The following is a 16,237-nucleotide window of genomic DNA, read 5'->3' as shown; positions in this document are numbered from 1 at the left end:
ACAGGGATATATAGAAATATTTCTAGTTAGTCAGAATAAATCCTACTATTCATCATCAGCATAGTTATAGCCTGCATCAATCATGTGCGCTTCAGTCACCTTGTTCATTCTCATACTCTGCTGATTCAGCTTTAAATTTTATATCACTGATAGGAGTCTTTCAAAAAGGTCACAAAAGTGCATTCAATGTAAGGACAGTGGTTCTGTCTAATGGATCCTCAGTTACTGCTCCTTCTCCAGTTAAACTAATTTCAGTCAAATTAACTACATGCCACAAAAATTTGTATCCTCATCCTTTGGATTTATACTGGAAATGATCATTAGGCTAGTATGGAAGAAATTACATTGAAAAAAATATCAGCAGCACCAAGTTTTCTCAGTGCTTATTTTCTAAGACCCTTATTTCATGTCTTCCATACTTTGTGCTTGAAATTTGGGGCTGGGTAGTTCTGAGGGTCTGGCCTGCTATGTGGGAGTGATGGGATTACTGAAAAAGTGGGACAACCAAGGGAGTACATTTGACATAATGCAAAAGGGATGTTTTTCCAGCCGCAACCTAAACCAGAACTTGCATGACTGATTTTCTTCCTCATTCAAACGTTGCCAAAACATATACTAAACATCAATTCTGAAATACGGCATATTTAGTCCCTTCCATCTACACTGCCTGTCTAGCAGCTATAGGCAATTGAGTCTTGAACTGGTTCTGATCTTTATCTCTTTCTAGAAAAGCTATGGTAACAGTGAAAAGAAAAATCATTTATCCATATTTATGAGCTCATTTCTAATAACCAGTTGAATTTTAACATTAAAACAAGTAATACAGTGTTTTTCATTAAGTACTGTTGCAAGTAACTATGCATGTTTATGGACTAAGATTCTAGAATTAATTTAACCCTACCATACTGAGCTTGGGCCAATTTGCTATTAAACTAGAGCAAAAGACCATTATGCTTGGTTCTTCTTTTTCTGCTTGAAACCTTTGAATTTGTATCTCATCTCTTGTCAACCCCCATCATAAGCAGCATTAGAAATACTCCTGAAATGGCTGTGTACTAAGCCAACTGGTAAAAATCCTATTAATTTCTTTCCCATAGGAAAGAAGACATAAATGTTGCCTGAAAATGTCTCTAACATGACCAAATTTATTGTGCATCCATGTACTCATGTATTCTGAGAGCAGACTTCTATGCCCTCCTTGTATTCTCTTAATGTGTGTATCTAGAACTGTTTTTGAGTATTTGTGATATTTTCATGCAGGTTGAGTAGAAGTGTGATATTATTTACAACTTGCTGTTGGTAGTAAAGCTTCCCCAAGAAGAACTTCTTACTTCTAAGAAGGTTTTCAGCCATCCTGACTACCAGTATGTCGGAGCTTCACAAGCTCGCACTGTCCCTCCCCAGCAGTACTGCCCTGCCCCACTTTGCTGAAAGCTGTAAACAAGGTTGGCTGCAGAGTTTTTGAAATTTTGCGCCTCGAGTTGTAGCACTTAATAAATTAGTATCAGTCCCATCATGTTTCATATATCAAATTCTAATCCAGATCAGACGTCACAAAAACCTGTGATGTATTGCTGTTGCTTTACATTGGCTAGTTTATGTATGAACACCTCAAACCTTCTTTCTTCTCCAACTTTCAGCCCTAGGCAGTCATACAGGAGATTCACAGGAGCTGAACTCAGCCCAGCACTAGCTCCAAAAGGGGAAGATGCTGTGAAGTTTAGCCCAAAGTCCACCTTATGTACGTTCTTAGTAAAAACAAAAGCAGGTAGTAAACATTTTGAAACAGGTTATGTATTTGCATCCAAGCTCTTCAGTAAGTGTGACAAATGTTGCCACCTCATGGACAGGTGCAGGGTTTGATTCAGCTCAGCGGTAGGAAGGAAAAGGGATCACGGAGATGACTCATTGCTGCCCTTTCACACTCTCCTGAGGGTGGAAGCGACAGCTTGGCCAGAAAGATGCTTTTGTTGCTTAGATTCACCTGGAACTTGTTCATTCGGGTCTGAATCCAGAAGCTTGGCTACACACCCACAATTGGGGGGAGGGGGGGGGGGGGGCGCGCGTGGAGAAAGAAAAGGCTACACGTTTGGGGTATTTGACCATCTCCAGTATCAGAGCAAGGGGAGGAAAGAATGATGATTTTTCCTTGGAAAAAACCCATATGGTCAACATAGGACATGGCATGGTCTTGTACTGTCAAACAGTCAAAGCCCAGCATTCAGGAGTAAAACATACGAGTAACAGGCTGTGGGACCTGGAGTTTTCAAAAAGGTGACAGAAATCTTCAGATTCTTGAAGACAATAATTCAGAACTGAACCAGGGGATTTTAACACCCCACAAAGGTAGCGGTGGTTGGGAATCCTCTACTTGTAAACTGGAGACAAATGTAATCGTAGTGTATTCCATCATGTATTTCCAAGGCTAAAGTTTTATGTTATAACATCACATTGATTATTCACTGTTCTGCCTCTTTTGGGGAACTGCTGCAGGAATACGCTGTCACCTGTTGAATTTCTCCCTTTCTGATGGAAACGCAGCTGTGCCATCCTCCTCTACAGGACAGATACTGTTACAAAAGCCATTACACAGTGTGTATCTTAAAGTATGTTCATTCCAAATAGCATTATAATTAGCACTTAATATAACTGGATGAGTGTAAAAGGACTATAAAATGTTTAAACAAAAATAAAACCTTTCAAGTTTGACATCAGGATAGAACTTTAAGAATCAATGATTTTTTTAAAATAAGGCCTTGTAAAAATAGATTCATAGTCAACATTTATGAATGGTCTGAAAAAAGACGGTATGGTGATTAACTGGGAGTTTCCCATCATCGTGATCTCCCTATAACAGTGTAACAGTCTGCCTACATACGACTGAAGAGAAAGAAGGATTTATACCAGCTTGATTTTAAATATGTTATGTTTATTATATTTTGCTACTCCACTCTCCTAAAATGGTGGCCTCAGGAAAAGCTGCTTTGGCAGGCAATTGCAAAGATTCCTGTGGAGAGGAAGTGAAAAGACTGGGCATACAAACAAGGGCTGCTGCCATGTTCAAAGCACTAGGGAGAGTTCATAGAGCAAAATGCAGTCCTAAGTAAATGGGTTTCAGGCAATTTCAGTGTTAAGATAACATCATTAAGAGTAGAACAGATTGTGCTCAAACCCTGCTGTTTATAATTAACACATTGCTTCCAAATACGCCAGGGTCCCTGGTAAATAGTCCTCTGCTCAGATCCACCCAGACCAATCAGAGTATTTTCAGCAGGTTCCATGCTGGGCCAGCACCTGTTTGGACAAATCCAAAAGAGCCAAAATACTCTTCTTTCTGGCCAGCTAAGTACAGAGATGAACACAGCTTGCCTTAGTCATTGTCACAGTGTCCATATGGCTGTGAAGCTTGTTTTCACAAGAAATCGTACAAGTACTTTATTATGTCGAAGTTCACGGTCCTATAAACAAAAACACAGTATATTAGAGCAATCATCTTAGACTTTAACCTGTTTGGAGACAGCACACGTGGGACATTCTGCACAATCAAAATCAAGCAATACCCCCAAAAGAAATGCAATCAAGGATGAATGAATTTTTAACCTCTAGTGTTATTTACAGTACCTGTCTTCTGATTATTTAAACTTTGTAAGATTCTAAAAAAGAAATAAAGTAGATTTCTAGTAAAAACTGGAAGATTCTTATTTCAATCATCAAGCAGTAAAAATACATCAAAGTTAATACAATTATATTTTCGCATGGTAAACATGATACTCTAGTTGGTGATGCAAAGTAGCAATCTTTTATGCTATTGAATGTTTTGTTCATCTTCCAAACCACCTGTTTTAGCATGTACTATGTAACTCCTTCATCTGCACTCATTTGCAGTCTGCGTTCTTTCAGTCTTGACACTAGTTGACCCATGTTCATAGCTAAATTTGAAAAATCCAAGAATGCCTCTCAATGGGATAGAAGATTTTAATGTATACTTTTGTACTTTAATGGCAGGCAGAATAAAACAGCAGTAGAATAAAACATATAATTATTTTTTTGTCTCTAAACTCATTCTGCTATACAATCTAACACTCAGACTTAGGGGTTTACTGTTTGAATAAATAATGCAAATTACTGCATATAATGACAAGTATAAAAGTTTTTTTTTTTAAAAAGTATTCAATGACGCAAAAATAACCGCTCACAATGCTAAGTGAGATTAACTGGCTGAATGTCTTATTTGTTAGACTACAATCATTTAATATTCTCTGTTCATGCATCATCCTGTAACCCACTTTTCAAAAAGTTTCTATAAAACATCATATTGGGCAGAGAAAAAGTTCAGAAATCCCCAAGATCCCCAACAAGAAATACTGTGTTTAAGTCTACTTAATAATCCAGTGACAAAATTAAAGAAATTAACCGCCATTGTTAGACTCACATGACATTGTGTCACTCAAGAAAACTGCTTTAGTTACAAGGCTTTCCACAGAAAGAAAATCACACACTCTAACAAATGCTGACCTTATCAACTAAATGAAACACAGTCATCCTGTCATAACAACTGGGTTCATTAGACACTATATGAAAAGACGCATTACATTCAACAAACATTAAGAGATCCCCACTTCAGCTACAGAAAATTTATGAACTTAGGTCTGAAATTCTTAAAACAGAAATTAAAAATTTCTAACAAAGAAATGTCTAACCTTACCTTCAGCTAAGCATGTAAATACTACGTGGTAAAAAGCACAGGAATATCTCTGCAAAGACTGAATATATGCAACAGAATAGAGCCAGACATGAGGTTCTGTGGTACTAAGGAGAGAGACTGTGCACGGCCAGCAGTTATCACACTAAAAGCCACAGGAAGACACACAAGTTTTTTACTCTTCCAAAACCAGGTGGCTTTTGTTTTGTTGTTTTAAAGGCAAACCCCAATTTTGCTTAAAAAAATACAGAAAATGAAATGATAATCTGAACAGCCTGAATGGGAGTGGGGAGGGGAGGGAGAGCGCATTATTTTCTGTCCTGCTTTTTACACTCTTCAGCCTTCCATTAGGAAATATGCTGGAGTAGCAAGGCTGAGATTGTAACAAGGCTGAGGTATCTGAAGATTTTAGTGACTAACAAAATTACTTCAGTACTATTATAGTAACAGAGAAAAAAGAATCAGGAGATGGGCTGCTTACTTGATGTGTATTTTGGTTGAAATGATGAAGTAGTTCCTTCTCTGCAATAAATATAACCTCTCCCACGAGTGGTTAAAAACTAGAGGCAGCTGTAAGACTACAGCACAGCTAGAAAATGAAATTTCTTAAAGCACAGATCATCATGCCTTCGCCCTGTAGCTAGTCCCATCAAGACAAGGGGGAAGCCCATTTATCATGGGTTCATGGAACCTTGTAACTTTATGGATCATCCTCAAAGATTTACAAAGACTGTAGGCTGCAAAAGATACTTAATAAAAGAAGTGTAACAAAGGAACAAAGCAAGAAAAAAAAAGGGGGGGAGGGGGAACAGGAGAAAAGTAGAACAGGCCAACTTTAAAATCTGTCAGGTCATTTTTGGCCCTATCCAGGCAGCATATAAACACTTCCAAACTACTTGGACAGGGAAAAAAAGACCTGCTTTCTTCCTCATAACATGTAGGAAAAGTCAGTCAGGATATATATACACACACATGTGACCTAAAGGAAAGCAAGCCAAAGCACTATACTGTGCACTGAGATTTGAAGTGATAGCATCTCCCACAACTACTTTCTCTGGTAAGCATGAGCTGCATAGCACAAGTTTAGGTCCTGTTTTCTGGCTATCTCTACCTTTCCAGCAACTTTAACGGAGTCAATGAAACTTCTAAAGATGTTAAAGTTGCAAGGAGAGGGCTGTCATTTCAAGTACCTCAATTCAAGGACCCTCATAGTCCATACAGAGTTTAATGAACTGGTCTCTGTATTCACCGTAGGAGTTAGAGCAGAGACAAGAACTTGGGGACGTTTGTATACACAATGATCCATGTTGCTGAGCAGATGGTCTGCTGTACTTGGTACCAGTGGGAGTTTTTTCAGGGCATCATTCACAACTGACTTTATTGCTGGGAATAGCAAAGTGACATAGCGAAGCCATGGAGGTCCTGGCAGTGTGGTCCAGCCAGGCCTGAACCAGATGAAGTTTCGTTCTATGGCCTGTCCAATTGCAAATTGAAATTAGTGTGTCTGTGGGGTTTACCGACAAGGCTATTGGACATTTAATAGCTCAGGAGAGCAACATGTGCACTGAGGTTATGGGATACAGTCTACACCACAGGTTCCTCTGAAGTCCCACATTATAAAGAAGAGTTGGTCTTGAGAATGTTTCTCTTCCTTTTCGCCACATGTCATTTCTGGGCTCTGTTCTGGCTACAGACTCTTTATCCAAGACCTGCTAATAAGCTGGCTGCAGCAACAGGTGTGAGGTAATGCTGTTGGCATTTCATAAAAATGAGACATAGGCTTGATTGTTGCCTATGTATTGCATGCATTTCTGTCTGTAATTTATCTTCATCTCTCCTGATAGACCTGGAACTGTTCTCAGACTCCAAACCTGAAGGTTCTGAATGAACAGAGCTGTTGAGGTACCTACGTTCATTTACTGAATTAGTTTGTATCAACTACAGATCACACAAGATAGACCGTCTGAAAGAATTCTTATAATCATAATCATTCTTGTATCGTATGTACAACAAACGCTGTTAAGAACTAAATATCATTTCAGATTCAAATACCATAGTGTGCCTTTTGGCAATGAAATGGGACTGACATTTTAGAGCAGTATTTTCACATGAAGTCCCTGACCTTTATTAAGTACAAAGACAGTATGTTACCGTAACACATACTGCCACTGTAACATAAATTTTTTTCAAAACAGGATTGGACTACACTTACCTCAAGTTCAACACTTCTCATAAATAAGACGACTCATTCACTCTTAGAAAATATCCATAGATTTCTGTTCTGGTCTGCAGAGAGCTACAGACCAAGCAAATACTGGGTTTTAAGTCTTTTTCAAGTCAGCACATACAACAGTAAACGATCTCTAATAGGCTTACCGGGCAATAGCTCTGATGAAGTCCAGAGATACAGTACATTTATATCGTGGTCCATCAAGCTGGTCATTATGGCCAACCATGGATAACAGCTGGAGAGTCACAAGAGAGGTGATCTACAAACAAGAGACATTAGTAATGTTAGTCACTTTTTTTGCTAACGTGAATAGCAGTGGCCAATTTCTATTTTTTTTTTTCCTCTTTGGCACCATTCCCATATTTCTCTGGAAAGTCACTCATACTTGCTTACTGATTTTCACATAGTTCTGCAGCTAGCAAACCCAGGAACATATATACATTTTCACCATTAAATTTTCAGCACAGGCAGTGAGAGACACAGGCTAAACCCTTCATCCTTCATATCAAGAGTTATCCTGGAGCTCTGATCAGAGAGAGATGGGTGATGCAAGGAACAGGAATAATAGGCATGAGCTGAACATTTTCCAAATCTCTGCCTGACAACCAGTAGAGACTCTGATTCTCTTTCCTTTATACCTGAAAACCTCCTCTTCAACTTTCACACTCAAAGTTGGATATTCCTGTGCTAGTTCATACCACATTTTGAACAGATGGATGTATTACTCCAGATAAAGAATTTGAAGGTTGGAAAGAAAAGGCTGGGAAATTGTGTGCTTAAAAAGAGCAGAGCCTGAAAGGAGAGAAATTTGCCTACAAACACAGTGTTTTGACAGAACCATTGATTATTTTACCAAAATAGCGATGTACCAGCATATTTTCAACTATCTTCATTCCTCCAAATGATGACTGTGGTATCACTAAAGTGCAGTCATGGGATGTAACCATTGAGCACAGCTAGTCTGTTCTTCCTCAGTTAGGAAAAAACGCTGTGGTGATTCTACTGTCTCCCTACCTCTTCCCAGCTCCCAGGGGAAAGAAAGAGGTAAAAGAGAAAACAAGTAAAGGTTTCCCCGGCTTTTGGTATAGATACCATTGACAATTCAAGGCAACAAGGTTACATTTTATGAAGAACTGGTATCTGCCCACAGCTCTACTTTTCAAAAAAAACCAGCCAACTGTGACCTATCTCTGTGTAATGATAATAGCATAGTAAGGAATTTGTGAAGAATAAATGTATTGGGAATAAATGTATAGGAAAGAGTGTCAGTTCAAACCTTCAAGGAAGCACATTGCTATAAAAAGCAGCAGCAAGGTCTTAACAGTATCAATCAAAAAAAAAAAAAAATCCTAACTCAGTAATAACCCCAACTCTTCTGCTGAAAGTGAACTTGGTCTTCGAATTTGTGACAGTGCTTGCAGGAGGTAGGAATAATTATTAAAGTTTTCCCTTAAGTGGACATAATATAGAAAAACGACACCAACTGTGGAGAATAGAAAAAATTACCGTCACCAAGAATGAAACAATTTTTGTAACAGCCTGTGCTTAACTTTCTTTTATATGACATCAGACAACAATAGTTTGGATGCCATCATTCTGCAAAGTCTGTGGAGTTTGGTTAAGGAATACTGGCCTACCCATATTCACAAAGACAAATTCCATTTACTTAATTCAGGTCTATAAATTACATTAAGGAGTAGCACACGATTTACTAATTGTTAGCATTGACAGCATTTAGGAAAACTGAACTTAGCATAAGGAAACTGGGTCAAAATCCAGTTCATGAATCACTTTGAACATCACTGAATTGGGATCAGCCTCAAACTTGTTAGGTGTTTATTTTGTTAAAATACTCTTGAGTTTGAGAGCACATTTTTCTACATTCTTCATTCAACAAAGTCCTTATTCATTCCGTGAAGAAGCATTATGGAGTAATCTACTGTAACAACTGCTATTTTACACCCCCGTGCACCATTACTGGCAAATCACTTCTGCAGTACATACTTGCAGCTGGCCTCACATTCAGAAATCACCAATGAAGGAATGGCAGGAGGCTCCTAAAAGCTGCCAATGAGGACAGCAAAAGCCTAGATAGTTTGGAGCTGGACTCATCTCAGTTTTATGTGGGATGTAAAACTGACCTTGCTGCTGCCTTACAAATGTTCCAGCAATACTGTAATAACAAATTGTAACCATTTTCTTTTCCAACTAGCACCAAACGCTATGTGTAACATGAGGTCAGCAACATAAAATTCCTTACTAAAGGCTGACTCAATAAAACTGAAATAGCATCAGACTAGATACTAAGTTTCATTAATGTTTTTGACTCAAGACATCAACTCTAAAGACTCAATATACAGTATTACAAGACAAATGAAGTTATTGATCGTAAGAATAACACAAACTTACTTTGCAAACTGCAACCCTTTACTCATTTCTTTCACAAATCCTCTATTTATTTAGTTTAATAAAAATGTCATCACAGGGAAGTGAGTGCTGAAACAGTTGAGTCCTGATCCTGAAATTGCTTAAGAGACAGAAGTAGAGAGAACTACCATTTTCAATTCATGCAGGTAGGAAACAGTTTTATCTCCAAAGAGGCTCAGCAGAGACAAAGAGAAAGAAAGTGTATCTAAGGGGAGTAAATAGGGACCAGCTCCCCTACAGACAGCCAAATGTTAGAAGCTAGAATACCTAACTTGTGAGTCTTTGGAGTGGAATTCAAAACCTAGTTACAGATGCCTAGCCTATACATGGAGAAGGGCAGAGATCTCCGAAGGACAAATCCAAAAGCCTGCATGCTGCAGGGGCAGCAGTCTGGAGCTCTGTTTGCACAGCTTTTTCAACAGGTTCAGGGAGAATCAAAAGCAGCACGAGAGTTCTGTCACCCCAAAGCAATGACTTCTTCATTTTTTTCTGCTTTATACAATATAGCAGGATTCTCCTGCTGATAAGTCAGCCACAGAATTGGACAACACACATTTTTTGCAATAAATTGCTTTGTTAGAAGATTAGATTCAATTGTGGTAGATGTGGAATTATTAAGTTCCTCAAATATTTTGCACTGAACCCATCTGTCTAGACCTGATTTATAAAAATAAGACAATTGTCTTCACCAAAAGGTTAAGAAGTCTTCTAGGACACAGAAGGTTCAATTCCCTCCTGCCACAAGGGATTTGAGTGCCTCTTCGCTGAACATGTAACAGCTAACTGGGGTAGGGGTAGCAGAGGAAGGAAGAAAAAGCTTTGTATGGTATTAAATCATTACCAGATCTAACTTTCATTCTAACTGCTTCTGGAGCTGAGCCATTTTGCATAAAATTGCATTTATATAAACAGTCTCTTTCTCTGTGTCTACTTAGGGCATTCACCTGGTAAAGCAGGATACAGTGGAATGAAGTGGGTTTAAGACACCCTATTTGTAGCAAAATTTTTAAAATCACCAATTTTCATATTCTATTAACTGTTAAGGTCCAAGTGCCACCTATAACTTAAGCACTGAAAAAGTTACTACTTTAAAAGTTCAGGTGTTCTAAGGCTTTGGAGGCAATCTGTTCTTAAATGAAGATACGTCAAAAGTTTGAAACACAGGTGGGAAAAACATGAATGCAATGTCAAACTAATTGCACTTAGCAAAAAAAATTTTTCAAAGCTTTTTTTTTTTTTTAACCACGGGTACAGTGGCTCCATTTCATTATCACAAAAGCTTGGGAAAAAACATCTGGCAAGAACAGACTAGAAACAAGCCAGAAAAACTGTGTGGGTGACATAAGAAAGAATATTTATTGAGAACCTTTTGAACAAAAGAAATTGCAGTTGGAAGAAATATTCTAAAGCTATTAATAAAATTAGAGTTAGATCTGGTAATGATTTAATACCAGCAAAAGTTAATAAGTAAATGGAATTTTCTGCAGGAACAACAAGAAAATCTGAAGAAAAGTTACTGATCTGAAAGATGTGAAGGAACATGTGTCACTGGTATGTTTAAAAATAATCCATGACTGAGCTTTCTTTGAAATATATTTGTGTGAGAAACCTGCTGCTGAAAGGTTGGATGCAAGGTGAGAATAATCATAAAAGCACAGCAGAGATTTGCTGCAAGGAGGAAACTACTGCTCAGATTGCTTCTGAAGATTCGCTGGTCAAATATGGACATTGAAATCTCTGGAAAAAACAAGCAACCCACAAGCCATCCTTAAAGGCTGCTTTTTTTCCTATCAGCCTGGACTAACAGATAGGCCTTGCATCATTCCCTGAGCAGACACAAAGACCAGCTTTGTCAGCACATGGCTGTATGGAAGCAAGAAGGATTCCAGAAGTGAGGGCTGTCCACTGAGAAAGGCCAGGCTCTTCCCGAGGACAACATGAGAAGCCAGAAAACATTCATGGAGGTGCAAAACATGAGCAGAATTAGGACCAGAGATACAGGGAAACACATGGTTAGCTTGGGTAAGCAATGATTGACTGTCACAGGAAAGAGTTTGGACAAAGAGTGTGACACATCTCAAACCCATAGGATAAAACTAAACAGAGAAAATGATGCTGACTAATAGGAAAAAGAAAAAAAAAAAAAAGGCGCTTTCCCTAGAGGTGTGATTGAAATCTCACCAAGTGGTACATTTTAAACTGGAGTAGAAAAACATTAATTGAAGACACACGCAGGAACAATTTCAAACTGGCAGAGACATACTAGATGATCTGCGAACTATTTTTCATCTCCACAGTCTATAATCTTCAATTATCTTGCCCAAGATGTGATGTTAATTGTAACTCTTCAGTCTGGCTTACTTTTATGCACAGCTTTTTGATTCTGAACCTCAAACCTATCAAGAAATTAAGAACTTTCCGTATTTAGTACCATCAGGTACCATATTCTTTCACAGTTGTATTACAATTTACACGGACCCTAGTGCTTTGTGCAGCACCATCATCACACAGCTCTCAAAACAAACATGCAGCTCACTGCACTTGTTCGAAACCCACCACTGCCAAGAGTTATATTCACGTACATGCTAAAACCACTGCTATGCAACAAGACAGTTTGAAAACCAGATGTCATTTAGAAAACACATTTCAGTCAAAATGACTGCCACAATAGTCTCCTGGAGTTAAATTCAATGACCCTAGAACGAATTAAGTAAGCGTAAAAAAAAACCTGCTCAAAATTATTTCAATCAAAATTATAGCTAGAGTATGCTCAGTATGTCAGCCTTGTTAGAAAAGCTCATACAGAAAGATAACAATAGAATATTACAATTATATATATTTAAGCCAGCAATTGATCAAAACTGTTTTTATAAAAATTATTAAAAATAAATCAACACTTTTCTGAATGCTTACATTTTAACAGTCAGGTTTTGGTTCTGAATTATGTTTTGTGCAAGGCTTTTAATGCATGAAAAAAATACAAGAGACACCCCTCCAAATTGCTTATGGCCTTCCAGCGTGCAGTTAAAGCATTCATTACTATATGCTTCACCTAGATATTTTACCTTTTTCTCAGCTTAAATTAATCCAACTCTTTTTAAAACTACCTTATGAATGCAGTCAAAATGTTTTTGACACTAACAGAGCCACCAACAAACAGGGGTATCACAGCCACAGCCTCGGCAGTGCTCCACAGGCTCGCACTCTATGCCCCTCACTTTGGTAACACACACATAGGTGGCCATATAGGATGCTACAGTGCACAGTAAACTTTGAAAGCTGCCTTCTAGAAATATTTGCGTTTGGTGTCTTTGTCCCCTATTAGTTTTTTTTTTCATTTCTCCCACATAAATATTACCTCACTATTTTGTGTTGACTCTCTAGGACCTTGCATGTTATTTCTTTATCTGTAGTAGTATATACCACACTCCCAAATTTTTAAGTAATTTCTGCATATCTCATCAACAGGTTGACAACACTTTACCACAAGACTTCATCAGATTGGGTCAAACAGAATTTAACACTAATTACTAACTTGAACAAATTTTCAAGACATATATGTGTTGACAAATTCCAGATGTGACAGCATTATATTCACTAAATGTTTAATTACTACAGGGCAGGGGAGTGTGTGGGGAAGGAAGTAACTGACTGCTTCTGCTACCATTTATCCTTTAAAAACTGATGTTGCTTAGGCTAACAGATCTTTTTTTCTTTTATTTTTACACCCATTTAAGGATTTTTAAATGTTTGTTCTATCATGATGTTAGGGATGTTTAGCTGTTACTAGGAAGCACCCTTGACAGCCTGGCAGGGAAGGAGATTTGTATCATATTTTCCCCTAAGAATCATCATGCAATGTGCCTACTTTCAGTCTTGTGTACAATAAAGAATTTACTGGATTGAGATCAGTCCATGTCACTGAAGCCATCATGTCACACCATCTTTTTCATGAATGCACTAAATTTTATCATAGAAACAAGAAGTTTTTTTCTTCCAACACAATGAATCCCACAGAAGACTTTTCCAGAATCTTAGTGATACACAGATAGGAAAACTTGCTTCAGTTTCCTACATAATTTTATTCAAGATCTATTTATTTGAATACTCTCATATTTTAATGAAATCTTTTTGTATTTGTTAGTCTGCATCTCTGTCTTCACCGCCTCCTCTGACTTCACTTCACTCAAGGCAAATCTGTCTGATTTACAGATTTAAACAAGTTACCCTTTTGGCTTTTTCCAAGCTTCATCATATTGGTGGCTCAGTCATTTATTAAGACAGCCAAAACTTCCTCCTCTTTCTTCAGTTTCTAAAAGACAAACCCTCTGTTTTTAGAAGAAATGTTTATTTACCCTCAAGTATATGACCTTGAATTTCATGCTGTTAAACCCACTCTGTATCATACTCACCACCTTCAAGGTATTTCTTGCATATCCTCATAGCAGAAAAGTTTACTAAGCCCAAGGCATATAACCTTGAATTTTACACTGCAAAACTTTTTCAGTTTCTGCTATACAGGTCATAAGAATTTTTACACGTTATGTTCCACACTGTATAATCAGTGTTCACCACTTCTGTCTTCTACCACTCAGTCTTATTTTTTGTGTCCCATTTACACTAAATAGTATTTGACAAAAAGTGTTGCCAATTTCATAGACTTATTCAAGGCATAAGTGGAAATTTTTTGCCTTTTTCCTTTTCCACTCCACCCTTTCTGCACCATCCCACCCTCTCCTGTCTTTCAGACCACAGAACACCTTTCTGCATACTAGAAGCTGCCTTATTGCTAGCACATTCTCCTGCAGTTGGCTTCCCTGTGGCTTTTCTCTTCAAACTTAAGTGAAGCAAACATATTTTCTTCCATTGAGGAGACACTTCCTCACCTTGCCCTAGAATTCATATTTATATTTTAGAATCCGCTCTCTTCAATTAGCAGTCTGTCTTCTAGGGTTTTTTTTGTTCAGCGAGTCTGACTAGCTGCAAATCTTGACTCATCAGAGCAGCACCCTTTCATCTCTCCTCTGTACTTTCTCATTATCTTTAGTCCTCACATCTTCTCTTCCAAAACCCAGTGCTTTCCAAAAAACCCTGCAACTTTTTAAAAAGGGACACTGAAACAAGATTCATGAAACATCCCAGAAAACTAAAAAGAGAATTTAAAAAAGCAAACAAGAAACCCAGAAGGATGTATTTCTTCATCTAAATTTGTAGTTAATCTGTGACACACTCTGCCGCTGAAAATTTAGTGCAGTGGTAGAGGGTTTTATGGAGTTAAGAAAGCAACTGGATGTATTCATGGAAGGAAATACAACCACAAGCTACTAAATACAAAGAACACCAACTCCACAGCAAGCATTTAAGCCACAGGTAATACGAAGGTATAACGCACATCAGACTAAACTCACTCTCTGCTTGCCAGTCTTATGTTTTTCCTGCATGTCTGATATTAATTGGAAAGCAGTCAGACAGTTTTACTGTCTTGTAAGAAGTAGAACAGTGGGTAAACTCACTTCTGGTCTGACTTAATGTGGCTGTTATAATGCATTCAGCAAATGTAGAGTATATCATCTGCATCTTCTACATCCTGCCACTTTGTGTTTCCCCTTTACCCTTCTCTTGGGTCTCTGCAAGGGCTCTCTCACTATTGCTCACTGTATTCTCACCATACTCTGCAGTCTTAAAAAAAACCAACGAAACAACCACCCCCCCCCCCCCCCCCAAAAAAAAAGAAAGATTATGAGAATCCAGCTTCCCCCACCATCTCTGGAAAACTTCTCAGTATCTCAAAAGCATTTGCACAGATTAGCCCTGCTGACTTACTCACTGTTACAGTAACATCACTTTTTAAAAGCAGTTCAATAATTTATTAATTTTGGAACTATTATTAAAGGAATCTTCCAAAGTATTAATGAATTTGTTTTCTTTTCGTTATTTTTATTCAATATATAAATTAGGGAAAAGCCCCTTTCTTCTCTTAGCACATTTACTTTAGCATTAATTTACCTAAGGAGAAAAAGGAAAATAAAAGGCAATTCACAACATTCTTTGCCTCACTGTGCTCATCAATTTTAAAAGAAAGTATAAAAAACTCTGTAGAGTGATGCACAGATAAATCAGTATTTCTGAGTTAGTTCCCTCACTTTGAGGATCAAAGTACTTCGTAATGCCCTGAAAAGCATGCTAGAAATTTGCTTAATGTGGTATTTCCTGAGAAGATCAAATTATTTTCTGTACCTGAGGGTGTCTTTGGAAATTTTTTCAGAAATTTAAGACTCCTGGAACCAGTCATGGGGGTGTTTATTTTGATACACCAAAACACGCACAAAACAAGGCTTGAATGTATTTGCAATCTATTGGAGGTGCATGCATCTAATTTACTCCATAATGACCTAGGAAAGGCACTCATAAGTAGGACTACAGATATGAGTTATAGACAGATAATTCAAAAGTACTCGCCTTTCTATTCCATACCTTAAAATCAGAGCAACTAAAGATGGTAACAGATGGTCAAAGAAACACTTGGGGAATGATGTTTACAGTTAATTTGATTACTTAAGTCAGGTAGACTCATAAAGTGGACACCAGACAAAGGCTGGCTACTTTTCAAGGCAGAGGCAATAGGCAGCCAACAGAAGTATCCTTCTGCCACCCCCTGATTCATTTCTGCATCAGAGGTCTCAGGTTCCAAGCTTTTTTTAGACAATGAGGAAGGCAACACAAAGATTGTTTTCCAGAAGCAAACCTTTGTGCAACTGATCAAGCATATAACCTTAAATCCCCAAATCTAGAAAATTTTCCCTTTTTTTTGTCCTTCATTTATAACACCTCTGTCCCATAATGGCAGCATTTCTAGATATTGCAAGACAAGTTCTATC

At 37.9% G+C, this 16,237-nt stretch overlaps 1 protein-coding gene across 6 annotated transcripts in view; it reads right to left on the bottom strand.

Moving 5' to 3' along the window:
• Positions 1-2,084: 2,084 nt before the first annotated feature.
• ORC5 (origin recognition complex subunit 5) overlaps positions 2,085-16,237 on the bottom strand; it is a 76,021-nt gene continuing 61,868 nt past the window's right edge. For 3 of the 6 annotated variants that reach the window (XM_052790216.1, XM_052790217.1, XM_052790215.1), the window contains exons 14-15: positions 7,079-7,191; positions 2,086-3,458 (exon numbers count right to left, since the gene is read on the bottom strand). In XM_052790216.1, coding sequence (XP_052646176.1) covers positions 3,413-3,458; positions 7,079-7,191 — 159 coding nt within the window. In that variant the 3' untranslated portion in view covers positions 2,086-3,412. Of the gene's footprint in view, positions 3,459-3,484; positions 6,549-7,078; positions 7,192-16,237 lie in introns of those variants that run through there. The other 3 variants (XM_052790218.1, XM_052790219.1, XM_052790220.1) reach the window with 2 other exon arrangements.

This window comes from Harpia harpyja, chromosome 6 (assembly GCF_026419915.1).
Source record: "Harpia harpyja isolate bHarHar1 chromosome 6, bHarHar1 primary haplotype, whole genome shotgun sequence".
NCBI lineage: Eukaryota > Metazoa > Chordata > Aves > Accipitriformes > Accipitridae > Harpia > Harpia harpyja.
This window is presented reverse-complemented; position numbering and strand designations above follow the sequence as displayed.